At 38.6% G+C, this 27,992-nt stretch overlaps 1 protein-coding gene across 1 annotated transcript in view; it reads left to right on the top strand.

Moving 5' to 3' along the window:
• Positions 1-27,992, top strand: part of rad51 (RAD51 recombinase) — a 74,913-nt gene that overhangs the window by 37,313 nt on the left and 9,608 nt on the right. Inside the window, exons 5-7 of the mRNA XM_020526676.2 lie at positions 21,487-21,578; positions 22,160-22,254; positions 24,690-24,803. Coding sequence (XP_020382265.1) covers positions 21,487-21,578; positions 22,160-22,254; positions 24,690-24,803 — 301 coding nt within the window. The remainder of the gene's footprint in view (positions 1-21,486; positions 21,579-22,159; positions 22,255-24,689; positions 24,804-27,992) is intronic.

Consider the following 27,992-nt stretch of genomic DNA (forward strand, 5'->3'; position numbering starts at 1 on the left):
GTTGTATTTAAAACGTAAAACATAAGTCACTTGATCAAATATTTCAGGATACTGTGGGGAAATAGGTAGAGGGAAACTATTTCTAACACAAAAAACTAAAAGAACTGCAGGTGCTGGAAATCAGAAACAAAAACAGAAATTGCTAGAAAAACTCAACAGGTCTGGCAGCATTTGTGGAGAAAAATTAGAGTTAACATTTCTGGTGAAGTGACCCTTCTTCAGAAGCTATTTCTGTTAGTTAGGTGTCTAGAGGTAGGCGCATTATCTAATAATTAGAGGTAGAACTTTTTGGACTTGAAGTCAGCAAACACTGTTGCACGCTGAGGAACATAGAATTCCAAACTGTCTTCTGCTAGGGATATTTGATGCTAGATCAATTGTTAGTTTTAATTCTGAGTGATACTTTTTGACCAACGAAAATATAATATGAGTAAAGATGGCAAAAAGAGTTCCTATGGCTAATGTTACAACTTAACCAGGAAGAATGCACTGATAACTGAGCTACAGTGTTCTGCAAAATGTCACTCATGCGTAAATACTCAATTAAACCTCCAAGGTGACCCATTAGCCTGATGGATTGCCAAACCAGACAAAAACAATTCATACCAGATTTTGTCATTAACAATAAAATATTTCTATTTATTGAAAATATGCTTTTTTTAAAAAACAAGTGACAAAAAAACTACTAATTTACTACTCTGTGACTTAAACTATACTATTTTAAAATCCCAACTGCATGGATTCATTCATGGATAAGACAGGCAAAAGACAGAAGGTTTGACATTTGGTGGAAAATTATAGACAGGGAAGACAAAATTCTGAAGATCAAAAGGTGAAGAGTTATTTCTGTCCGTTCTTTTGATTTTAGCGATGGTGAAATGCTACTGTCTGTGACACAACAGTCATTCTTTGATTCAGAGGACCAAAATCTTCTCTTGTGATAGAATTCTTTCTTTTAAATTTCTTGACATATTTTTTATTTTTGTTCACATAGAGAGAAGGGAGAGAGAAATTTTTTGTTTGCTGGCTTTGAATATTTCTGGCTGTGCTGCTTTAATCTGACGGCTGTCATCAGGCAGTTTTTTCTTAGCTCAAAGATTTATGGTGCCACTCAATTTCGATAATCTAACAATCTCAGAGCTCCAAAAGCAATATAATCTTGTCCAGATAGAACTGTGTACCCCTGGCGTTTCATATGTTACGATGCAGAGACGGACAGCCAAATCAAATCAGCATCCCTATCTCTGTATTTGCAACTTTATAAAATTAAAACACTGTGACCCTTAAAATTGCTCCACTGGTTCCAAATCAGACTTTTTAAACAATCAATACAGAACTGTGTGGGTGACCAATGCAGACAACAAGTTTACAGCGTAAAGAAAAGAATTAGCGCTTTATTAATTATGCAGTTGCTTTAGCAGAGCAAAGTTAAACAACCAGGTATTCTAATAAATGTCTGTGATTTAAACCCAATCTTCAGTTATTCAAGTCCCCATTCACACAAAGACAACCAGATACATTTGAGGGATAAATCTGAAGGAAATAATGTACTGGCCAGTTCACTTAAGCAGTCTTCACAATCAGTAATATCACAGGATATGGAATTGTATCTTGCTGAGTTTCTGAAGATACCGGTCAATGCAAACAGCTTCCAGGAGGCTCTGAGGAATATTTGTTTAATTCTTATAACTGAAATTCTATTCTGCAAACTTTCAATAAGTTGATAATGGCAGGATAACCACGGAGCAATCAAACCTCCGTCCTGTAGCTTTGACAACCGCAACCTTCCGACAAAAACACAGTTCAAAACGTTATGATCCCTTTAAGCAATACAGTAGATTCTGGAGGTCTTGATACAGCATGGGTAGGGTGCATGCCTCTGCAGATTTCAAGTCAAACTGCAGCACTTGAAGGCCATGGGAGATGCTTCATAAAGTGGCCAAATGGGTATTGACTTATAAATCCTTCTAACACTCATGAACTGCAAGGTGAGAAGAGGAAGAGAGATTCTTCACTGGTGATTTTCACTGGAGGCTCTTAACGTGATTGTCTATAATTTCTGGCTACAAAATACATGTAAACATGTACATTGGCTCCATTGGCTAAACAATGATCACATTGTTGCCAACAGCAAGGTTTGATCCCTGTTCAAATTGGGGTATATTCAGAACCTGCCTACATGGCTTCTGCTGGTCTAAATTGTTGCGTTGTGGGTTAGATATGACTTCAGGTAAAGAACTCAGAGATGAAGAAGAACAGTTTCTGTTGGATGTTTAACTCAGGGGATTTGTTAAGTCAGGGAATTTTGACAAAATCAAATTTGAATTTAACATTTAACTGTAACAGTAATTTATAATTTCTTCCAGTTTCAGTCAGTGACAAATGAGTGCTCCCTTGCTAAGAGACAGGGTAGCTTTAGTTAACTAATAGGTCAGTAGCACAGGTTTTCTAGCCAGCAATAGCTGACTTTAGATCACTAAAACAAATATAGGAGGTTTAGCAAATGCATGAAGTAAGTATCGACAAGGGCAAGTACTTAATTCTGAGAATTTTGTCATGGAGCAATTTGGCACGCTGAGGGAGAGATGCTGTCAAAGAGTTACCCAAGAAAGGGAGTCGAAGATGGTACATGAAAGTTGATGCCTGATAGGATTAATTAGGAGAGTAGGTTGCTTTTTGGTGAGGTTGAGTATTTTTCTCCCTCTAAGCAGATATAGTAGTTCAATTTAGTACTGTCAAGATATTAAACAGTTTTTAAAATTGATAGCATTGATAGGAAGGCAGGTACAGTATATCAGAAGGAGCCTCAGGTCTTGCACATTTTCAGCATGTTCAATGTTCTTGTAGCTTTTGTGGTCGAGTACAGGGACCATGGCACTGTGATGCAAGGAATCATTCAAAATGAGAGTAAAAATGAATACAATTGTAATTGGAGGCAGTATAGTTATGGGGATAATTGTGGCTTTCTGCTGTTGAATGTGACTGTGCTGAAAGCTGTGTTGCCTACCCAGTGCCAGGCTTAAAGATGTCTCCTTAGAACTGGAGTGGAAGGGAGAGATCCTGTTGTCACAGTCCATGTAGGTACCAAGGTACAGGTAAGACTAAGAAAGAGTTTCTGTTGAGGGAGTATGAGCAGCTAGGGGCTCAATTTTAAAATAAAGCAGAACTATAAAAGTAAGCATTTCTGGATTACTATCTAACCACAAAAATTGGTAAAGAGTACATAAGATTAGAGACTTGAATGTGGAACTTAAAGACTGGTGTGGGAGAAATAAGTTTTGATTCATGAAACACTTGCATTAGTAAGGTCTTGGGATGTCCTTTACCTGAACTGTATGGCAAATTGTATAACTAGGACCATAGAAAGGATGTTAAACTAAATAGTTAGGGGGGAGTGTTCATGAAATTTGAATATTGAAGAGGTAAGACATGGAATGTTGCCGTGTGACAATTACTGGTTATAATAGCTAGAGTGAGAGGGGAAGGGACAGAATGAACAAATGTAAGATTACGCTAGCAAATAAAGTTAGAATTGGGGAAATGGTAAAAAGAAAAAAATTCAAATCTCTTTATAAGAATGCACTGTATGAGCATTTGTTGCATGATGGATGAATTGATTGGGGAAATCAAAATAGATGAGTATGAAATGTTAAGTATTACAGTGACATGATTGTAAAGTTACTACAGCTGGGATCTGAATCTTTAAGGCTATTTGACATTTCCCAAGTACAAGAAGATAAGAAATGGAGGTGGTGTGGGTATGTTAATAAAGGATGGGATCAGTACAGTAGTAAATGATCTTGGCTCAGAGCATCATAATTGTAATAGTATAATCCAGAAGCTCCTCTTTCGTTGTAAATCGCTTTAGGATATCCTGAGGTAATGAAAAACACTTAACAAGTACAAATTTTTTCCCCTTTATTAGTTTGTTGTGCCCTCCACAAACTGCTTTCTTGCAAAATTTTGATGGGGCAGTGCAATAGCCACACTGTTGAGTATCACTTGTACTGTTTGCCATTGATGAACTACAAATGTCACTAAAAATGACAGTACATGAAGTGTGTTCATAAGCCTTTATTGTTTAGCTCTCATATGCGAGTGTTTTAAGTTGTGCCTTTTAAGACTTGCACGTGTTCACGTTCAGAAGACTTGAAAATTAAAACATTCTTATTGGTTTGTACATCTGGGTTTCATTGCACACATGCAATGCTAATTAGTAACTTATAGAAGGCAGTTCCTTAGGAATCAAGTTGATAGCAATATGTTTTAGTGTAGTACTTCAAAGCAACATGAATTTGGGTACCAGTTGTGAAGTCTTGAATGGAGGTGTAAGTATGATTGTAATATTTTTAATTATTTGCTTGTAGGTTATGGGCTGGCAGGGCCAGCATTTATTGCCCAGCCCTCATGGCCGTTGAGGTGTTGGTGATGAACTACTGCCTTGATCTGTTGAAGCCCATTTGATGTAGGTACACCCACCATGCTGTTAGGAAGGATTTTAACTCAATGACTGAAGGAATGATTGCATAGTTCCCTATATTTTGGCATGTGGTCAGTCTTTATTCGCAGTTGCTACCCTTGCCCTTCTAGGTGTTAGAAGTTGTGGGTTTGGAAGGTGTCAGAGGAGCCTTGGTGAGTTGTTGCAGTGCAGCTTTTAGACAGTGTACACAGAGGGAATGAATGTTTAAAGTGGTAGCTGATTCAGTTAAGTGGATTGCTTTGTCCTGGATGGTCTCAAACTTCTTGAATGTTGGAGCTGCAGTCGTGCAGGCAAGTGAGAGTATTCCATCATACCCCTGACTGTTGTATTGTAGATGGTGGACAGGCTTTGGTGAGTCAGGAGTGAGCAACTTGTTGTAGATGTCCCAACTTCTGACTTGCTCTTAGATTGCTTCAGTATCTGAGGAGTTGCAAATGGTGCTGAACGTTGTGCAGTAATCAGTGAACAACTCTATTTCTGACCTTATGATGGAAGGAAGGTTATTGGTGAAACAGCTCAAGGTGGTGAACCTAAGTTCCACTGAGGAACTCCTGCTATGTCTTTGGACTGAGATAATTGACCTCCAACAACCATAGCGAAATTGCTTTGTGCTAGGTATTACTCTAACCAGGTGAGAGATTTTCCCTTGATTGCTGCTGAGTGCTGCTGTTTCTTGATGCCCTATTCTGTCAGTTGCAGCTATGATGTCAAGGGCAGTCACTCTCACCCCTTGTCTGGAATCTACTCATCCTTCCTGACTCGCTCATAATATCATATCAGGTATTTCCAGTAAATGCTTCTCTACCGAAGGAATCTACCCAAATGTTAATTCTGTGAAGCATATTCTCAACTGTGGATGTGAAGCTAATGAGCAAACATTTGTGGTGCAATGATCGTGTCCCTGCCAATTGACCAGGAGGCCCAATTTAAAGTCCCACCTGCACCAGAAGTGAGCAATAGCATGCCTGAACAGCTTGATTAGACAGCACTTTTTATCTGGGTCCATCTTGATGCCTTGTTTAAAGATAGGATTCCATCTTGTAATAATCCACAATCCATAGCTTTAACATACGGAGTTTTAGTTGTGTGCTGTTGTTCAAGTTATATTTTGTAGATGTGTTTGGCTCGATTGTAAAGATTGTCTTTTTACTTTCCTGTACTTTTGTGTTGCCAATGGAATGGGAAAAGAACTGTTTGAAAAATGAAGGATTACTGAAGGATTACTACATGTTTTTGAAAGCAAATGTCCTGACACTTGTTAGAGGAACCATTTACACAGCTGCTGGTTCAATCAGTAGTATGGGAATGTGCAGACATGCTGAAGCCACAGATGTGTGCAGATTCAATTGACATCAATTACCTGATTGGTCTGTCAACTAGTGACCATTTACCAATAACAGAGGCCTCTACCTGCCAAAATATGATTGGTTCTCAGGTAGCTGAACAGCATGGGACTGTGAACAAGATAGCGAGAAGCCATCAGACCTCCAGTAATTTAGGAACCCCTTTCTGTTCTCTGGAGTAAACACTACTTGAAGCCTAAAGAAAAGCAATTTATTCTTCCTTCAGTAGTTGCTGTAAGCTGTAATTTTTAATAAGTCAGGGACTTTTAATAAACATGAACCAGCTATCCTGTGCCTTCTGCAAACCAGAGAAAGGATCTGGAGACTGAAGACCGAGAAAGCAGCATTCTGATCAGCACAAGAATCATCTCGGCAGATCCTATGAAAGGGAACCAGTGAACTGCATTCCCCTCTGCCCATGTTTTTTTTTGTGCGTGTGTCAAGAATAATTTGAGGTGTGGGAATTTTAAATAGAGTTCATACCAACTGTTCATAATTGTTTACATGTAGTTGGAGTCTATTATTGTAATAAGTATTAATTCTTGACAAGTACAGAAAGCTGGTTTGTGCTTACTGTCAACCTGGGCCTAAAAGACTAGTAAATTAGGGAATTTGGCATTCTGTTTAAAATCTTTAACTTCTGTGATACTCTGGGAATAGTGGGGCTTGAAAAAAGTTATCCAGAGCGCTACTCCAGTGAGACATATCATGTTTTTGTGTAATCTGCAACAAAGGTTCCAAGAAATCCTGTTTCAAACAACAAACCTCCAATAGTCTGGGCACATTCATATGCTTGCAGGAAGACCTTTTAATAGCACCAAAGAAAGCATAACAAAACCAACGGAGCTTCTGAAAGCATCCAGTTTTCATATATGGCTGAACAAGTTGAGATTATTGAAGGCAGAATATTTTAATGTTAGTAGATGCTTCACAACTGGATTTAGAGTTTCAGGTGAAGATCAGCAAAAAATTACTTGCAGAATTGACATATCCCTTTACTTTGCTGAAAATGCATACCTTTTATAGCTTGCCATGGACTTGTAATTTGTGAAGCAGCTTTGAAATAAGACACTTAATTTTCCCCTTTTCTCTGTCTTTCCTTTGCCTCACATTTATATCTCTATATCAGAGGGAAAAGTGTTCTTTCTTCTGGTCTGGAAAATTTGCAATATAGATTTGATGTGCTGCATTGGTTAAATGTTTTGAGAAATGAGTTAGAAGCCTAACTGAGAAATTTATTCTCAAATTTCTTCAAAATTAATGTGGTCATTCTCTCTATTTTGATTGAGAGGATTAAAAAAGAACATCTTGCGTAGGAACTTTGTTTCTTGAAATTAACACCCTTAGAGTATGGGTTTTAGCATCGAAGTGGGAGAGATTTTAAAGTTTGTGAGTAGAGGCTCCTAGTATGCTAGTCATTTTCTCAGGCATCTGAGGGACTTTTTGGTTCGCTGGATTGGGCTCTTGGCAGGAGGAAAGTATGTTCTAAATTCCATGCTTAGTTTGTCTTCAGAAACAGACATCTAATTTTCAGCATCTTGCAATTTGAAAGTGAAGATTTTTTTGAAAAGTCTCTGCAGTTTAAGCCAAACCTAATTACAAAAGGAGATTTATTGTGCAGTATGGAAACCAATATTTCTTTTCAAAACATCATGTTGGCACTAGCTTGATAGGAGACTGTCTATTTTTTTGTTTTAGACATTTTTGGTCTTAAACTACATGGTTACTAAGAGCATTGAAGTTATATTCATATAAAGGCACACCCAATGTACTAAATGTTACAGTTTACCAGGCCCCAAGTTTGAGCACCAGCATGTGCTGAGTTAGCTGCTCTTATTCAGAAAAGAAGTCGGAAGCCTACAGTCACCTTCAGCCTTACTTGGCAGGATAAAATTGAACCTGATTGCTTTTCATTAACTTTGTCTGAAAGCCATATCTCTATGAACCCCAGGTCAGATAAGCTGCAGAGCCTTAGCACAACATAATTCATGGTTCGATCACTGGTGTTGGTACTGCAACTAAGTTCTCCCTCTTACACTCCAAGTATAATCAATCTTCCAAACGTTGCTTCTAGGCAGGCAACCAAACTTTAGTATAATTAGTATGACTGACCAAAGGTGTGTGATACTTGCAGTTGTGGATAAACACAAGCAGTGTAGGTTGGGTGGGCAAAATGACCAGAGCTCCACGATATCAGAGGCCATTCAAACAGGGGAAATTATAAGGAGAATAGGGTAAAGATAGGAAACATCATAGAGGAATAGATACTGTTCTCTACAGCCAAGATTTGGTTTTCTGTGTGGTGCCAAGGTTTGGAAGACCTAGTTCAGTGTTCCAGTGGTCCACAGAGGAATGTTTTAGAAACCAACATCGGGCGAACGCAAAAATCTTCTGAGGAAGTCATATTGGACTCAGAATCTTCGTTCTGTTTCTCTTTCCACAGATGCTGCTAGACCTGTTGAGTTTCTCCAGCAATTTGTTTCTATTTCAAATCTCCAGCATCCAAAGTATTTTGGATTGTAAGCTGTAAGGGTGACATGGGGGATCAAATCTTCTTGACTCGCAAACTTATCATGAAGTTGGACCTTTTTCATGCTGCAGCATGCCTTTTGTCATGAATTTTACAGGGGGAGACCAATTATTAGGCTGTCTTTGTTGATTGTGCAGTCATTGTGTCAGTGTGAAAGTGCTGCTGAGGGCAAAACATGAGCAACAGGGATGCCCTAGAGGGACCATCTTTATCAGGGGAACAGCTGCTGCTGCATCAATTCCGATATTTCAGTCACCGGAAAGCCCTCATTCATTGATGAATCTCTGACATAGAAATAGATAAACTTTGCTGTTTTCTGCCAATAAACATTGACACAACATTGGTGGTAAGTGCACCCTCAACAACCTTAGTTGGTTTTCTGGTGCAGACCCATGAGCTGCTAGCATTAGCTCAAGCTCACCACAGAAATGGTGGGACAATATTGACAAATGATCTTAATGTTGTTCTTCAAAATTTTCTGCTCCTCCCCAAATCCCTCACCACCTTGAAGGTGTTGAGAAATCTTTCCAAGAGATTGCCAAGAAATATCAATAGGCTGGGTAAGTGGGTAAAAGGATGACAGATGGGGTATAATGTGGGAACTGTATGATTATCCCTTTTGGTGGTAAGAATAAGAGTGCAAATTATTTTTGAAAAGGTGTAAAATTTCTGATTTATTGTTTGGAGGAGTGTGACTGCAGCAAACAGTGGTAAGTAAATGACATGTTGGTTTTAATTGCAAAGGAGTTGGAGTACAAATGTAAGGAAATCTTGCTACAGTTGTACTGGCTTTTGCTTAGAGTGCTGGAATACTGCACTACCTGGTGTGTACTGTATGTGGTTTGACTTCAGGACTCAAGGAAGGATATCTTTGTCTTGGCAGCATTACAGCAAAGGTTCACTAAATCAGTTCCTGGGGTGACAGGGCTTTCCTATAATGAAAGGGAGTCTCTATAATCTCCAATGTTTAGAAGAAAGAGATGGGATCTCATGAAAACATACTAGATTCTAGACAAACGTAACAGGGTAGACATTGAGGGTTTGTTTTTCCTGGCTGGGAAAACTGATATGGAGCACAATTTCAGGATAAAAGGTTGATTATTTAGGACTGAGACGAGGAAGTTTTCCTTCACTCAGTTGTGAATCTTTAGAATTCTCTTCACAAGAGTTGACGGTGCTCCAGTGTTGAGGATATTCAAGGCTAAGAGAGATTTTTGGTCTCTCAGGGAACAAAAGATAGAGGAATCAGGCAGGACAGTGGTAGAAGATCAGCCATCTATATAGTGAATGTTAGAGCAGGTTTGTCCTATTTTATGTTCTTGCACAAGAGCTTGCTGTCTTATGTTTGCATAAAAAATTATTAGCCAAAATGCCACAAAGTCATTGGTGCTATGGAGCAATGCCACGATAAGAGATCAATATTTTTGGGAAGGCTGGGAAAGTATATTTATATCATTCATCACACATAATTATTGAGAATCAGTATCTAATTACCTGGTAACTTTGCAAAGAGGCTTTTCTTTTACTCTTTTACTTTTAAATGTTGTACAGTACCATTTGAACCTTTTGGTGAGAGTGCAAAAAATAATCGCTCCTCTGACGCCAGCTTCCAAACCCATGCCACCCAGAAAGACACAACAGTAGATGCATGGGAATGTAACTCCCTGCAAATGCCCCTCCAGGTCACACACCATCTTGAGTTGGAGGTATGACATTAGTCCTTCACTGTCATGTTTCAAAATCCTGGAACTATCTGTGACAGCAATGTGGGTATCCCTACGCCCCAATGACTGCAGGGTTCAAGAAGGCTTCGCATTGCCATCTTTCCAGGGCAGTCAGGGATTGGCAGTAACTGCTGATCTTGTCGGTGACATCTACATCTCATGTATGAATAAAAACAATTGTTTCTGGACTAATATGTTGAGGAGCCAACTAGGGAACAGGATATTTTAGACTGGGTATTACGCAATAGTTGATAGTGTAGTAGAGAGACCCCTTGGGGATGAGTGACCATTATATGGTAGAATTTTTCATCAAGATGGAAAGTGAGGTAGTTGGTTCTGAGATTAGGGTCCTTAATCTTAATAACGAAACTATAATTGTATGAGGAATGAGTTGGCTCTGACAGATTGGGAAATGTTACTGAAAGGAATAACAGTGGATATCCAATAGCAAACGTTCAGAATGAATGGGTGAACTACAAAACTTGCTTATTCCTGTTTGACATGAGTGCAAAGAGAACAGTGATCAAACCATGGCTAATGAGGGAAGTTAGAGATGATAGTATTTCATGCAAAAAAGAGGCATACAAATTGGCAAAAAAAAGCAATAGACCTGAGGATTGGAACAGTTTAGAAGGCAGCAGGGAAAGACTAAGGTATTAATGAAGATAGGGAAAATAGAGTATGAGAGTAAGCATTCAGGGAACATGAGAACTGACTGTTAAAGTTTCTACAGGTATATAAAGTGATAAAGATTGGCAAATTTATGATGTGTAGGGGAAAAAATGGCTAACAAACTAAATTCATGCTTCTCTTCTGTTTTCACAAAGGAGGAATTGAAGCAAATCGGTATTAGTAGAGACAATGTTGGAGCCAGTGAAAGTGGTTTATTTGGACTTTCAGAACGCTTTTGACAAAATCCCACATAAGAGATTACTGTTTAAAATTAAGTACATAAGATTGAAGGTAATGTATTGAGATGGATAGAAAATTGGTCAGCAGACAGTAAACAAAGATGAGGAATAAATCGGTCTTTTTCGGAAAGGCAGGCAAAGACTAGTGGGGTACTGCAGGGATTGATATTAGGACCCCAGCTATTCACAATATATGTTCATGATTTAGGTGAAGGAACTGAATGTAATACTGTATCTCAAATTTGCAGAAGACACAAACCTGGGTGCAAAGGTGAGGTGTGAGGAAGATGTTGCAGTGTGATTTGGAGAGGCTGAGTGAATGGGCAGATGCATGGCAGATGCAGGATAATGTGCATAAATGTGAGATTATCCACTATGAAAGCAAAAGTAGGAAGTCAGATTATTATTTGGCTGTAAATTGAAAGAAGGGAATGTTCAACAAGACCTGGACGTCTTCATGCAGCAGTCATTGAAAGTAAACACGCAAGTGCAGCAGGCAGTAAAAAGGCAAACTAATGTTGGGCTTCATCGTGAGAGGATTCAAGTGCAGAACAAAGATGTCTTGCTGTAACTATACAGTGCATTGTTGAAGCTATTCTTGGAATATTGTGCACGGTTTAGTCTCCTTATCTGATGAAGGATGTTCTTAAGAAGGTTGTCCTTAGAAAGGATTGCTACAAAGGTTTACCAAATTGATTCCTGGTATGACGGGACTGATGTACGAGGAGATATTGAGTCAGTTAGGATTGTATTCACTGGAATTCAGAAGAATAGGGGGTTATCGCGTATAAACCTAGAATTCTAACACGGCAAGACAGGTTAGATGCACGAAAGATGTTACTGATGGTGGGGAGTCCAGACCACAGAGTGATAATTTATGCAGCAATCACTGAAAGTAAACACGCAAGTGCAGCAGCCAGTAAAAAGGCAAACTTATGTTGGGCTTCATAGTGAAAGGATTCGAGTACAAGAATAGAGGGTCATAATTTAAGGATAATAGAACATAGAACATAGAACATTACAGCGCAGTACAGGCCCATCTAACCTAAACTATTCTATTATCATCCATATGTTTATCCAATGACCATTTAAATGCCCTTAAAGTTGGCGAGTCAACTATTTTTGCAGGCAAGGCATTCCACGCCCTTACTACTCTCTGAGTAAAGAACCTACCTCTGACATCTGTCCTATATCTATCACCCCTCAATTTAAAGCTATGTCCCCTCGTGCTAGCCATCACCATCCGAGGAAAAAGGCTCCCACTGTCCACCCTATCTAATCCTCTGATCATCTTGTATGTCTCTATCAAGTCACCTCTTAACCTTCTTCTCTCTAACGAAAACAGCCTCAAGACCCTCAGCCTTTCCTCATAAGACCTGCCCTCCATACCAGGCAACATCCTGGTAAATCTCCTCTGCACCCTTTCCAATGCTTCCACATCCCTCCTATAATGCGGTGACCAGAACTATACGCAATACTCCAAGTGCGGCCGCACCAGAGTTCTGTACAGCTGCAACATGACCTCATGGCTCCGAAACTCAATCCTTCTACCAATAAAACCTAACATACTGTACGCCTTCTTAACAATGCTATCAACCTGGCTGGCAACTTTCAGTGATCTATGCACGTGGACACTGAGATCTTTCTGCTCATCCACACTACCAAGAATCTTACCATTAGCCCAGTACTCTGTATTCCTGTTACTCCTTCCAAAGTGAATCACCTCACACTTTTCCGCATTAAACTCCATTTGCCACCTCTCAGCCCAGCTCTGCAGCTTATCTATGTCCCTCTGTAACCTGCAACATCCTTCCGCACTATCCACAACTCCACCAACTTTGGTGTCATCCGCAAATTTACTAACCCATCCTTCTACGCCCTCATCCAGGTCATTTATAAAAATGACAAACAGCAGTGGCCCCAAAACAGATCCTTGAGGTACACCACTAGTAACTGAACTCCAGGATGAACATTTCCCATCAACCACCACCCTCTGTCTTCTTACAGATAGCCAATTTCTGATCCAAACTGCTAAATCACCCTCAATCCCATGCCTCCGTATTTTCTGCAATAGCCTACCATGGGGAACCTTATCAAACGCTTTACTGAAATTCATATACACCACATCAACCGCTTTACCCTCATCCACCTGTTTGGTCACCTTCTCAAAGAACTCAACAAGGTTTGTGAGGCACGACCTACCCTTCACAAAACCATGTTGACTATCCCTAATCAAATTATTCCTTTCTAGATGATTATAAATCCTATCTCTTATAATCCTTTCCAACACTTTACCAACAACCGAAGTAAGGCTCACTGGTCTATAATTACCAGGGTTGTCTCTGCTCCCCTTCTTGAACAAGGGGACAACATTTGCTAGTCTCCAGTCTTCTGGCACTATTCCTGAAGACAATGACGACATAAAGATCAAAGCCAAAGGCTCTGCAATCTCCTCTCTAGCTTCCCAGAGAATCGTAGGATAAAGGGAAAATCTTTTAAGACTGAAATGAGGAGAAATTTCTCCACCCAGAGAGTGGTGAGCCTGTGGAATTCACTACCACAGAGAGTGATTGAGGGGGAGATATAGGTCTTGTGGTTCAAAGGATCAAGGGAAATGGGAGAAAGGGAGGGATTAAGGTATTGTACTTGATGATTAACCATGATCATATTGAATGATGGAGCAAGCTCGAGAGGTTGAATGGCCTACTTTTGCTCCTATTGTTGTGATAGATCTGGCACCTATGTTTCATCTCTCCAGGGCAATCAAGGATAGGCAAAAACTCCTGAACTTACCAGTGACATCCAAACCCATGAATTAATAAAATGAATGAACAAGAATGATTATAAAGTTGAACACCTTTTTCTTTATAAAGGTAGAAACATTAAAAAAATTCACTATTTTATTTATTTTTGTGTTTTAAGATGGCACTGGAGAGTGACGACACTCCAACACTTTTTGCTGTACATTGTAACAAAACACACGTGACAATAAATAAATCAAATCAAATTGAATTATATTTAAGCAATGTATGATCTCCTTGAATGTCTTTAGGGAATTTTTTGTTGCTATCTTTGCTGCAACAGCTGTTTTCATCTTTCTATTTGTGCTGGTAAACCAATGACAATCCACTTAGCAGAAAAGGATTACTTGCCTCATGCTTGTCTTCTATTGTATCTCAATCCTATGCCTTAATTCAGCCATGTATGTATTCTGTGCATCACATGTGACGCATAGGTCTGAAATAAATTTGGCCAATCTGTTTATACTTTTTAAACGTGTAAAAATGTAGAAACTTTATTATCTTCTAACCACTCTGGTTCTGACTTGTGCTGTTTTCTCAAACACATGTTTTGTCCTTAGTATTGATCTACCTTTTCCAGGCAGTATCGAATCTAACCGCTTTTCCATTTATTTCTTTTAAAAAAAAAACTGATCCTTTTAATTAGATTTTTCCTCCAATTCTAATCTCAATAATTGTAGTAATGAAGTATCTCAGATGCTGTTTGAATAGATTGTTAATTATCTGGACCATGAAACTTTGATCCTTTATTATATAGCATAGAAATCCTGGAAAAATGCATTTCTTTTTAAATCATCACTGACATCCAGATGAACCCCATCAAAATTCCTTAAACCAAACATGAGTTTTTTGAGCATTTCCTTTTTGCCATTTCTTCAATCTGTTTTCCAGTCAAATGGTTCTTCTTTGAAGTTTATTTGTGTTCATTCAGTCATTCTGAAAAAGGTAATCCTTACTTTTCACACTGTGGTTGTATTGAGCTTGCCTCTGAGCCATCTAAAATGATTGAAGTAACTGTTAGATCACATTAGCCTAATCTGTACTAGTTACATCTTTAAATGACAAATATTTAAAAAGCACAAGGAGGATCTGCAAAATTTTTCATTCCAGTCCAGCATAGAAATAAATCTGGGAACGTGGCCTAATCATGGCGAACAATGGAAATTGGGGGATAGTATTAGATCCAAGGAGGGGGCATACAAGTTAGTCGTAAAAGCAGCAGACTTGAGGGTTGAGCAGTTTAGAATTCAATAAAGGAGGACAAAGTGATAGGCTAAGAAGGGGAAAATAAAGAGCGAAAGTAAGCTTGTGGGGAACACATGTACTGTAAAAGCTTCTATAGGTATGTGAAAAGAAAAAGATTAATGAAGACAAATGTAGGTCTATTATAGAGGAACAAAGAGATGGCAGACTAAATAAATACATACTTCAGTTCAGTCTTCATAAATGAGGACACAAATAATATCTCCAAAATGTTTGGCAACACAGCATCTAGTGAGAGGGTGGAACTGAAGGAAATTGGTGTTAGCAGGGAAATGATGTTAGGGGAAATTAATGGGATCAAAGGCCAATAAATCCCTAGGGTCAGATAATCTATATCCTGGAGTACTTAAAGTGGCCCAAGAAATAATAGATGCATTAGTAGTCACCTTTCAAGATTCTATAGACTCAGGAATAGTTCCTATGGATTGGACAGTAGCTAGTGTCACCCCCACTATTTGAAAAAGGAAGTAGAGAGAAAACAGGAAGTTATAGACCGGTTAGCCCTGCATTGATTGTGTGCAAATGCTAGGGTCCATTATAAAATATTTAATAACAGAGCACTTCGAAAGCAGTGACAGGATCAGACAAAGTCAGCATGTATTTACCAAAGGGAAATCATGCTTGACAAATCCACTGAAATTTTTTGAGGATATAATGTTGAGCCAGTGGATGTGGTTTATTTGGACTTTTGATAAGGTTTTGATAAGGCCTAGTCTTATTGTTGCTGGATTGTTAATGAAACCATTGTTGATAGGAAAACTCATCTGGTTTCCTAATGTCCTTTCGGGAAGGAACTGCCATTGTTACCTGGTCTGGACTACATGTGACTCCAGGCCTGTAGCAATGTTGTTGACTCTTGAATTTGAATTTGAATTTAAATTAGCTTTATTGTCACATGTACTCAAATGTGTACAGTGAAAAGTTGAGAAGTTGCCACTAATGGTGCCATCTAAGGTTCTTTGGGGAAAAAAGTTAGAAAAATAAAGAGATAAAAAGAATAAAAATAAATAACTACTCATGAAAAAGAATGAGGGAGGATCTCCTAGAAACCTATAAAATTCTAATAGAACTAGAAATAGAGAGGAGAAATTTCTTCAGAGAGTGATAAGCCTATGGAATTCTTTGATGAGAAAAGATTGAATGTTCTCAAGAAGGAGCTAGTTATAGTTTTTAGGGCTAAAGGGATTAAAAGGCATGTGGAGAAAGTGGGAACAGGGTACTGAATTGGATGATTAGTCATGATCACATTGAATGGCTTACTCCTGCTCCTATTTTCTGTGTTTCTTGGGCATTCAAGCCTGATCCACCTCACCAGCATAGCTTCACTAGTTCATTGCTCACCTGGACAGTCAGATGTTGCCATGAACATCTCCAAACTCTTTGCTACAGTCTGGTATTATGTACATCTAGAGTATGTTATAATTCAGCTTCCTGCTCAGGCTGTGCTCACAGTTTCTTCTCTATTTTCATTGGCTCATGGAGTCACTCACTGTATATTTTTTCTCTTTTTTTTGCATGTTCTTTTCTCACACTGCATATTCTCAAATCTACCAGTTTTATTTGCAATCATTAGTGCTCCTATGAACTTTCTTAATTTATTCATCAGACAGCAAATATGCTGCCAAATGATCGTTTAAAAACCAAGGCACAGCACAGAAAATTAGCTTTCTTTCCTGAGCATTTAGTAATGTGGAATTCATTACCTCCGCTTTCTTTCACAAAGCTTGGCATCACATAATTGCTCTTGATTTCTTTTTCTTTCATCCTTAGCCTTATAGTAGGCCTTTTGTTTACCCTTTTTAATTTAAAAAGCAATTACTAGTCTTGCTTTCTGCAGTGGTAGCAGTGTGGGAATATGACACTTACGCTGATATGTTTTTATGCGCCTTGTATTCTTAACTCATGTCCTCAAATTGCCAGTTCACCAGTCCTTTACTACCAAGTTCTGAGGAAGGGTCACTCGACCCGAAACGTTAACTCTGATTTCTCTCCCCAGATGCTTTCAGACCTGCTGAGCTTTTCCAGCAGTTTCTGTTTTCATTTCTTTACTACTGTTGCACTGCTCATCACACTCTAAGCAAAAGTTGCAGACTGAGTCTCTAATCCAATTGGATTATTGGGTTTATGCCCAGAATTTTAAGAGGGCATGATATTTTTTGAAAAGATCTTGGTTACATTCATTGAAATCATTGACCAGTTGTCAGCCTTGCAATGCACAAAAATTAAATTCTCCTCTCTACACCTACAATTTTCCACTTTCTATTGATTATTCTTTACACACTTAACCTAATTTTAAATCCATAGGTACCAAATAATGACAAAAAGGTTGATGAAATATTAGGCAGTATCTTATCATGCTGGAATATAATGGAGAATGTAATGATTTAGGTGAGCAGTGATTCATCAGGACTCCTGATGTAGTGCATTCAGTGTATGTTGAAAGATATATTGGCCTTGGAACAGTTAAAATGCAAATTCACTACGAGAGGGGGTTTAATTGGTTAAACTTGACAAGCTGAATAAACTTAATTGATATTCACTTTTCATTATAGAAAGTTGAGTGATTACTTTGTTTTGATCAACACAGATTTGTTCAGGTACATACACTGAAGCAATTTTCTTTAGTGGGGACATTCAGTACAAGGGCTTATTATGAAATTAGAGCTGAACCATTCAGGACTGAAATCAGGAAGCATATCCTACTGTACTTTTTGGACTATGTGAATTCTCTCTTTGAAAGTGCTGTATATTGTGTCATTTGATATTTTCTGTAGGCAGATTGACTGATTTTTATTATGTAAATGCATGCACTTTAACTATTTGGGATGTTGACATCTCTGGGAACGATTTAACTCAATGATAATGGAGTGGCAATCTTATATCCAAGTCAAGAGGATGTGTTACTTAAAGAAAAACACCATGTTTCCTTGTGTGGCTTATACTTGTTCTTTTAGGTGGTAGGATTTTTTATGTTTTGAAGAAGTCTTAGGAACTTACTGGGGGGGAAAAAAAACAAAACAAAGTTCAGCAACAAGGGCACACCAGTGATGGCAGGGCCTGGCTGTTTATTTTTAAACTTGACCCCTTGTTCTAGTTTCCCCACAAGAGTAGGCATCTTTCTGGTTTCCACCCCATCGTAACTGTTTATAACCATATGGGAACAGGAGTAGGCCATTCTGCTCGTTGAATGTTGTCTACCATTAAATTAAATTATGAATAATCATCACGTCATTGCCGCTCTCCTGAATTATCTCCACATGCCTTGATGTTGTTAGTCCTCAGAAATCTAGTGATTTTTGTGTTGAACATACTCGATGATTGAGCTATCACAACACTCTGAGAATAGAGAATTCCCAAGATTCACCACCATTTGAATGAGGAAATTCCCTTTTCTCTCGGTCTGAAATGTCCTACCCCTTATCCTGAGGTTGTTGATTGATTTTAGACTCCCCAGCCAGGAGAAGCATCTTAACTACATTCACCCTGTAAAGAATGCCCTGTGATAATTTTGTATGTTTCAATGAGGTCAACCCTCATTCTTCTAAACTCTGTGGAACACAGATCCAGTCTCCCCATAACACAATCCTGCCATCACTGTTATTAATCTGGTCAGCCTAATTGCACTCCCTCTATGGCATATATGTGCTTGCTCAGATCAGGGGACTGTAAGCTGTACAAAATATTCCAAGTGAGCAAGAAATCTTTACTTTCCTATACTCAAATCCCCTTGAGATGAAGACCAACGTGGCATTTACCTTCCTAATTGTTTGCTGCACTTGTATGCTAACTTCAAGTGATTCTCAAAATAGTACATCCAGGCCCCTTTAGATACTTGCATTTCCTTTCACGGTTTTAAAAAAGTTTTTTTTATTATTTTTCTTTATTAAATCGAATAGGTTAGCTATGTCCAAGCCCATTCGCTTAGTCTGCCCCAGATTTCTTGATTACATCCTTACATGTTGCTTCCCACTTAGTATGGTGTCATCAGTAAATTTGAAAATATTTCAATTGGTTGCCACATCCAAATTGTTGCAATTGATTGTGAATAGCTGAGCACCTAGCATTGATTCTTGAGGCACCTTATTGGTACAAGCGTGGTACTGTAGCTCAGTGGTTAGCACTGCTGCCTCACAGTGCCAGGGATCCAGGTTTGATTCCAGCCTCTGGCAACTGTCTGTGTGGAGTTTGCACATTCTCCCCATGTCTGCATGGGTTTCCTGCAGCTGCTCTGATTTTTCCCCAACACGTGGATGAAGGTAGAGCAGTGGATGTGGTATACATGGATTTAAGTAAGGCGTTTGATAAGGTTTCCCATGGTAGGCTCATGCAGAAGGTAAGGAGGCATGGGATGGGGGAAATGTGGCAGATTGGATTCAGAATTGGCTGACCCTTAGAAGACAAAGGGTGGTAGTGGACAGAAAATATTCAACATGGTGCTCAGTTACGAGTGGTGTACCACAAGGATCTGTCCTGGGTCGTCTTCTATTTGTGATTTTTGTAAATGATTTGGATGAAGGAGTGGAAGGGTGGATTAGCAAGTTCACGGACGATACGAAGGTGGGTCGCGTTGTGGGCAGTGCAGAGGGCTGTTCTAGGTTACAAAGGGACATGGATAGGATGCAGAGCTGGGCTGAGAAGTGGCAGATGGAGTTTAACCCTGAAAAGTGTGAGGTAATTCATTTTGGAAGGACAAACTTGAAAGCAGAATACAGGGTTAACGGAAAGATTCTTGGCAGTGTGGAGGAGCAGAGGGATCTTGGGGTTCATGTTCACAGTTCCCTGAAAGTTGCCACCCAGGTGGATATAGTTGTTAAGAAGGCGTACGGTGTGTTAGCTTTCATTAATAGAGGGATTGAGTTCGAGAGCCGTGAAGTTATGCTCCAACTATACAAAAGCCTGGTTCGGTCACATCTGGAGTATTGTGTCCAGTTCTGGTCGCCTCATTACAGGAAAGATGTGGAGGCATTGTAAAAGGTGCAGAGGAGATTTACCAGGATGTTGCCTGGAATGGAGGGAAGGTCTTACGAGGAAAGGTTGAGAGAGCTAGGGCTTTTCTCTTTAGAACGACGAAGGATGAGAGGTGACTTGATAGAGGTGTACAAAATGATCAGAGGTATAGATAGAATGGACAGCCAGAGACTTTTTCCTAGGGTGGAGGTAGCTATTACGAGGGGGCATAGTTTTAAAGTGAGTCGAGGTAGATACAGGGAAGACGTCAGAGGTAGGATCTTTACTCAGAGAGTGGTCGGGGCGTGGAATGCATTGCCGGAGAGGGTAGTGGAGTCGGCCTCATTAGGGACATTTAAGCAGCTATTAGATAGGCATATGGATGATAATGTAAGGTCGGGGTGGAGGTTAGATAGACCTTAGGATTAGGGTAAAAGTTTGGCACAACATCGTGGGCCGAAGGGCCTGTACTGTGCTGTACTATTCTATGTTCTAGTCCAAAGGTGTGTGGGTTAGATGGATTGGCCATGCCAAGTTGCCCATAATGTTCAGGGATGTGCAGACTAGGTGGATTAGCCATGGAAAATTCAGGGATAGGGTAGGGGGATGGGTCTGGTTGGGATGTTCTTTGGAGGGTTGGTGTGGACTCTGGGCCAGATGGCCTGTTTCCACATTGTAGGGTTTCTAAGTCTGCTATCCTGAGAATGCTCCATTTATTCCTATTCATACTTTCTGTCTCTTAACTAGTTCTCAATCTATATTAGCATATTCCCCTCAACCCCATGCTCTAACTTTATTTACTAACTTTGTGGAACCTTAAAAGCTTTGTGAAAATCTAAATATACATTCCCTGGATCATCTCTGTGATATGTAACATCCTCAAACAAACTCAAGTTCATCAAAGATTATTTCTCTATTTATATGTTTTAATAAAATTTTGCCAGATTTTAGGTTGACTGGTTCAGGCCTGTCAGGGTTGGGTGGCGTCAAGAGTTGGTTGGAAAACATGAATAGAAAAGAGAGAAAGAGGTGACAATCTAACGTCATGCAGTACTTCATTGAAAAGTACGTCGAAGTTGACTTTGATGAAAAGAAAAGATGCATGACACGTTCTAAAAAATATCCAGTTTTAGGATTGCTTCAGGTTTTGTGTAGCTAGCATTAAGAGTATGTAATTAAAACCAAAATACTGCTGATGCTGGGAATCTGAAATTAACAATGTGCTGGAGAAACTCCGCAGGTCTGGCAGCCTCTGCAGAAGGAAAAAAATAGTTAAGTTTCGAGTCCAGTGTGGTTATACCAGACTTGAAACATAAACTCTTACCCCTCTCCCCACATGCTGCCAGGCCTGCTGAGTTTCTCCACCACATTATGCGCTCATTTAAAAGTATATACCTGCTTTACTTCAATCAGAAACTAATGTGCTTTGTTCTTTCTCATAAAGATCCTTTCTGCTGTGACACTATGATTTGCTCTTGTTATTTCAGGTGGAATTGAGACTGGTTCAATCACTGAGATGTTTGGAGAGTTTCGAACTGGGAAGACCCAGCTGTGTCACACATTGGCAGTGACATGTCAGGTAGTTTATTTTTCCCAAATATTTTATTCTCATTTGATCACATTGGCTCAATCACTGAATTTCTCAATTATTCTGTCTATTGAGGTTACCACCTCTTTCGTGGACTCCTCCAGCATTTCCATTTAGTTTTATGTTTTCATGAACACTTGACTAATATCTATCCTCTCCTTTCTGCCAGTGGTACCTTGAGCTTGGATATCTACTGTATCAGCTTATTTTGCTCTGGGAAAGTGATATTATGCCCCTTGGCAATTTCTTCAGACTGCTCATAATTATGCAACCTTATTCGAAGAATTCTGCTAGTACCATAATGGGACATCTAGAGATAACACTATTTAAATAGTTGGATTAAAAAAATGCATATACCATGTGCTGCTCCCACTCCCACTACTTATGGGATCACTGTTACCTCATGGCAGTGACAGCTGTTCATCATCAAACACCATTGTAGTGAAGCAAAGTGGTTTAGTAGTTCATTTGAAGACACTTACAAGAAGACGGAACCTATTGATGGTAAAAGGGAAAATATTTTCTCTGTTTTGTTGAAACTTAATATTGCCTCTCCTTTCATTTACTTACAGTTACCTATTGACCGTGGTGGTGGAGAGGGAAAAGCTATGTATATTGACACTGAAGGTACTTTTCGTCCAGAACGCCTTCTTGCTGTAGCTGAAAGGTTTGTATTGCATTATTTCAATTATTGTAATTATTTCAATGAATTTTCAAACAGTCATTGGACTGCATTTTAAAAGTTATTTGTCTCCAATTATACTTTGTTTTCCCCCACATACCATATTACATAAGAGTAATTTCAGGACTGTTTGACCTCATTACTTATTGTCTCTACTGTACTTTGGACTATGGACTATGGAGTTCATCATCTCAACACTATTTGCTATTTGTAGTTAAGATCATTGAAAATTGTTCTTGATGGACCCGCAGGCAAGCACTAAAAACAAAATTTAGAGGACTGAAGAACCTGAATTGGATGGAGTTAAAGAACTGGGATTATGAAGAGATTCAAAAGCAAAAACATTGATTTGAATTCATGTGTTGGAGGTCAAAGGTCCAGGGGAAGTTGACAGCACATGATTAGTACTTGTTTTTACAGGAAAGGACATGAATGGTATATTTTTCTGTGAGTTGTAGATTGAGAGGGGATTAAGAAGGTTTTGAAGATGTCAGTTTTCAGGTATTGAATGATAAAAGTTAAGCAATTTTGTTTTAAGTAGACTTGATGGATCACATGATAGTTGAACTATATAATATAATAATGAGGGTTTTGAATCAGAATTTAGGGATCTCTTTTTCTTGAAATATAGTAGTGTTTAAAACAACAGAGCAAGTCAGAATGTATATAAGCTAGCTATTGACTAAAGATGTGACCTTCCAATTTTCCAAGGAGTTTTGATATGTAATATCTTTCATGCAGCTCTAAGTTAATTTATTGGTGACAGTTAAGAGGTTCATTAATGAGTAAATCGACTGAAATCTATGTACTGCTGTTTTTCAGTAATCCTCACATTACATGTACCTTTCAATTGTATTCAGGAAATGTTATTGCAATTGTTGAGTCTTTGTACATTTAGAGGAGATCCTGAAATTACATGACAGATTTGTGGACATGAGGTCAGTGACAGCAAAAAGCAAAATTTATGACATTGGTATCTGAAAAGGATTTCTAGTTATCACTTGCTCCCCACTTCAACATCATTCTCCTCCTCCTCCTCCTTCCATCAGCTCCTCCCACACGTGCACTTTTACTCTTAAGTTTCCTTTTGCTGTGCATGGCCTGTTTCTTGCATTCCTTTGAGATTGCTAAGGTCCTACACAACCTAAAGGATTTCTTCTTGCTTGTGGGCTCACTGTCCCTCGTATCTCTTCTCTCACCTCTCAATGCCTTTAATAATTCAGACTGCAATACATTCATTGAATTTTGGCTACAATATGAAAAAGTGTTGAATTGTAATTGTTTTTCTCTAAGCAGCATGAAACAAATACATTTCAGTCTGCCTGATCTGACTATTGTTTTTAAAGTTTTCTGTTGTCACAAATTGATGCTGAAATAATCAGGTGACAATGTTAACTCTGCAATAAAAGACTTTTTGACTTCATTAAGAACTCTGCTTCAGTCAGCCTAGTATTAATGAAAACCAGAAGCAAAAATTCTGGCATTTTCCTATTTCCTTCCCCATTTACTTCTACCCCATTCTACAAAATAGCCTCTTTCTGTGCTGCAACAATCTTGTAATTCAATTTCTAATCTACCGTGTTTCCTGTGTATTTTTAAAAATAAATGTGTAAATTGGCTTTTCAAACCTGTATTCAAATGAAGCAATAAACTATGCTAATGTAATTCAGTCCAATTTAAATCATGCGTTCTATCCCTATTTATAATTCTATCATTGGTTTCTATGTCCGCATTAATTGTGGAAGCTATTTAAGTAAACTTTCCCACTATTACGACACCATTCTTGTCAATGGCAGTATGGCAGTGCTTCCTTGGGAAATGAAGGTTATAATCACAGTTTGAGAACATTACAATGTTATAAATGTGGACAATACAATTTATAACAGAAAAGAAGTTCACCCAGTCCTCTGCCAATTAAACGCTAATGTGTGCTTTAGGGAGCAGAAATTCTATGTAGTTAAAATAGAAAGGAGAAAACAAGTTGAAAAAGTGCAGTATAAATACATTCAGATGGTTCACAAGAGTATGTATTATTTTGAAGGAGGAAGGCTGGAGAACTCAATTGAAATTGAGTTTAGAAAAAAGCCATTGGATCTATCTACTAAATAATTGGTGTGAATATTATAAAACTACTGGTAATAATCTGCATAATGTGATTTTGTAATGAAGATAAACTGAATCTAAAAATATAGTACACTTGCTTTTCTAATAGCTTTAATACGAGGTAACTGGTAAAATATTTGGCAGTTCTTTTGGAATCTTCATAGGAAGTTGTAAATCACAATTGCTGGCCATAAACCCCACATATGAAAGTGTGCCAGATTTTGTAATTTGCAAATTTAACAATTTAGTGATGCATACTTTGAGATAATGTTGTCATACTTTTTGTGATTCTAAGCAGCTTTGCATATATCTTTTAGATACAATCTTTCAGGAAGTGATGTGCTAGATAATGTTGCATATGCTCGAGCTTTCAACACTGATCATCAGACCCAGTTGTTATATCAAGCATCTGCCATGATGACAGAATCCAGGTACTGACTTGTTTAGTATTTATCGTAAGATTTTCAAAATTTAAACTACTGCATTAGAATTCAGTTCATAATTTGTTTGTTTTTGTGAGTCCATAGTAATCTTGACCTACTAACTCTATTGAAGTAGCTGTTGTGCAAGTTCACATGAAAAGTCATATTTTACCAGGAAAAGGAGGGACATGGATCAGACATATATTTAAATCTCTCTTACAAATAAATTATTCACATCTTTTACGTTTATTTCGCTCAAAGCCTAATTGCCCTCCCCAGATTAAATTTATGCATATGATTACATAGGATACATGATACAATAGCAGACCATTCAGTCCAATGTACCCATGTGGGTCTTTATACTCTATTTGACCTCCTCCCATCTTTCCTGGTTTAAATCTGCTATCACAACTGTTCCTTCTCCCTCAAATGCTTGCCTAGCTACCCCTTAAATAATCTATAATATTTTCTTTAAACATGCACTGTGGTAGCAAGTTACATTCTTCCCACATTTGGGTAAAGCAATTTCTGAATTCCCTATTGGATTTCTTGGTTGCTTATTTTATAATGAAGACCTCTATTTTGATCTATCTCACAGATGTAACATTTTCTATGTCCATTCTCTCAAAATCTTTCATGATTTTAAAGACCTACTAGGTCACTCCTCAACCTTTTCTCAAGAACAGATACTCAGCTTTCTAATTATTTTATGCACATGCAGTTCTGCTATTGTCCTCGTAAACTTTCTCTGCACCTTCTCTAGTGTCTCTGTCTTTTTCATATGGTAAGCAGAGCTATATGCAGTGCTTGTGTGAACTAACCAAGATTTGGTGTGGTTCAGCATATCTTCCCTGTTTTTCAATTCTGTCCCTTTAGAAACAACACTTACTGCTCGCTTTGTTTATTTTAGCCTTGCTAACCTGTGGCCCAGCTTTTAGTGATTGATGTATTTGTATTCAGAGATCCATTTATTCCTTTAGCATACTTAGACTCTTCCTACCAAAATATACTACCATGCGTTATTCTGTGTTGAACATAATTTGCCAATTATTGTCCTATTCTGTAAGTTTAATATGATCCCATAATTTTTGCACTCCTTAATATTCACTATCCTTTAGGTTGGTGTCACCCACAAATGTAGGATTCATGATTTTAATGTAAATTTTAAATGTAAATTGTGAACATGGTCCTTGTGGAATGCCCTTTTCCAACATCTGCTAGTCTGGATAACTATCCCTTATTCTCACTCTCTGCTTTATGTTTTTGAAGCCAGCTAACCATCCATTCTGCCACTGTTCTCTGCCTCCACATTAGTCTCTAACGTGACACCTTATCAATGGCTTTTACAAAGTCCATTTGATTAACCTCTTCTGTATTACTGTTGATACCTATGACAGTAAGAATTAGAAATAGGAGCAGGCTGTTTGGCCCCTCGAACCTACTCCATCTTTCAATAAGATCATGGCTGGTCCGATATTCCTCACAATCACTTTCCTGCTCTTACCCCTATACCCCTTAATTTCCCTGCTGATCAAGTATTTATTTCAGCCTTAAATATACACAAGCAGTCTGCCCGCACAGCTTTCTGTGGCAAGGAATTGTAAAGACACTTAAACCTCTAAGAGATGAAATTCTTCCCCATCTCAGTCTTAAATCAGTACCCCTTAATTCTGAAACTATGCCCAGTGGTCCTAGACTGTCCCATAAGAGGAAAACTCATCAGAACATGTATCTGTCAAGCGCCTTAAGAATCCTATAGGTTTCAATGAGATCATCTTTCTTCTTCTAAACTCCAATAAATAGAGTCCCAACCTGATTTAGCCTTGTTATAAGATAATCCCTCCATACCAGCGATTATCTTATTGAAACTTCTCTGAGCTGGCTTCATTGAAATGATATCTTTCCTTAAACAAGCGGACTAAAACTGCTCTCAGTACTCCAGATGTGGTCTCACAAGCACCTTGTGCAGTTGCAGAAAGACTTCCCTACTTCTATTTCACAAGAAATGTCCTTGAAATAATGGCCAACATCCCATTAGCCTTCCTGAATACCTGCTGCATCTGTGTGGTACCTTTGTGTTTTGTACACAAATATCTTCCCCAATCACTTCGTGTTGCAATTTACTGTAGTTTTTCAGTATTTAAATTATTCTTTTCCCACATTATACTCTAGTTGCCAACCTTTTGCCCACTTAGTTAACCTCTCAATTTCTCTCTTTAAGCTATTTGCATTCCTCTTGCAAACTGCCTTTCCACCTGTTTTGTGTCATTCACAAATTTGGATACAGTATATTCACTTCCTTCCTTCAAGTCATTAATATATATTGTAAACAGATGAGGTCCCAGCTCTGATCCCTGTGGAACCCCAGTAGTTATAGGTTGCCAACCTCAAAACCCCTACCCTCACTCATTGTTCCCTACCTATTAGCCAATTCTCTATTCGTGCCAGTATACTCCATTAAATACCATGAGCTCTTACGACTTTACATGTTGTGAGGTATCCTGGAAGTCGAAATACAATGCATCTACTGGTTCCCCTCTGACCACTCTGGATGAGACTTCTTTGTAAAGCTCTAATAAATTCGTCAGATACAATTTCCCTTTGACTCTGCTTGATGAGATTATGATTTTTCAAATGTTCTGCTATTATTTCTTAATTGATTCCAATACTTTTCCAACAATAGATGTTGGGCTAATTGGCCTATAGTTACCTGTTTTTTGCCTTTTTGAGGAGAGGTGTCTTAATGGCAGTTTTCCAAACCTCTGGTACTTCTCCACAATCCAAGGATTTTTAGAAAGTTACAACCAATGCATCAACAATCTCTACTACTTCTAGGATCTAAAGATCCAAGCCATCAGGGTCGGGGGGCTCATCTGCCTTCAGCTCCATTAGTTTGTTTAATACCACGTCTCTAGTGATGATGTGGAGTTACGGGTGTTGGACTTGGGTGGACAAAGTCAGAAGTCACCTGACACCAGGTTATAGTCCTTTTTTTTGAAATCACAAGCTTTTGGAGTGCTGCTCCTTCATCAGGTGAAGTGGAGGGAAGTGCACAGGCACAGAATTTATATGTGGAGAGATAGTGGCAAGATAATTTCAGGTAATTGAGAGTGTCAAAAGGTAAGTACAAATAGTGTGATTGGAGTGTTGACAGGCTGAATAACAAGTCTTTGCAGGTGATCAAAGTGTCAAACGGTG

This window comes from Rhincodon typus, chromosome 8, assembly GCF_021869965.1.
Source record: "Rhincodon typus isolate 14 chromosome 8, sRhiTyp1.1, whole genome shotgun sequence".
NCBI lineage: Eukaryota > Metazoa > Chordata > Chondrichthyes > Orectolobiformes > Rhincodontidae > Rhincodon > Rhincodon typus.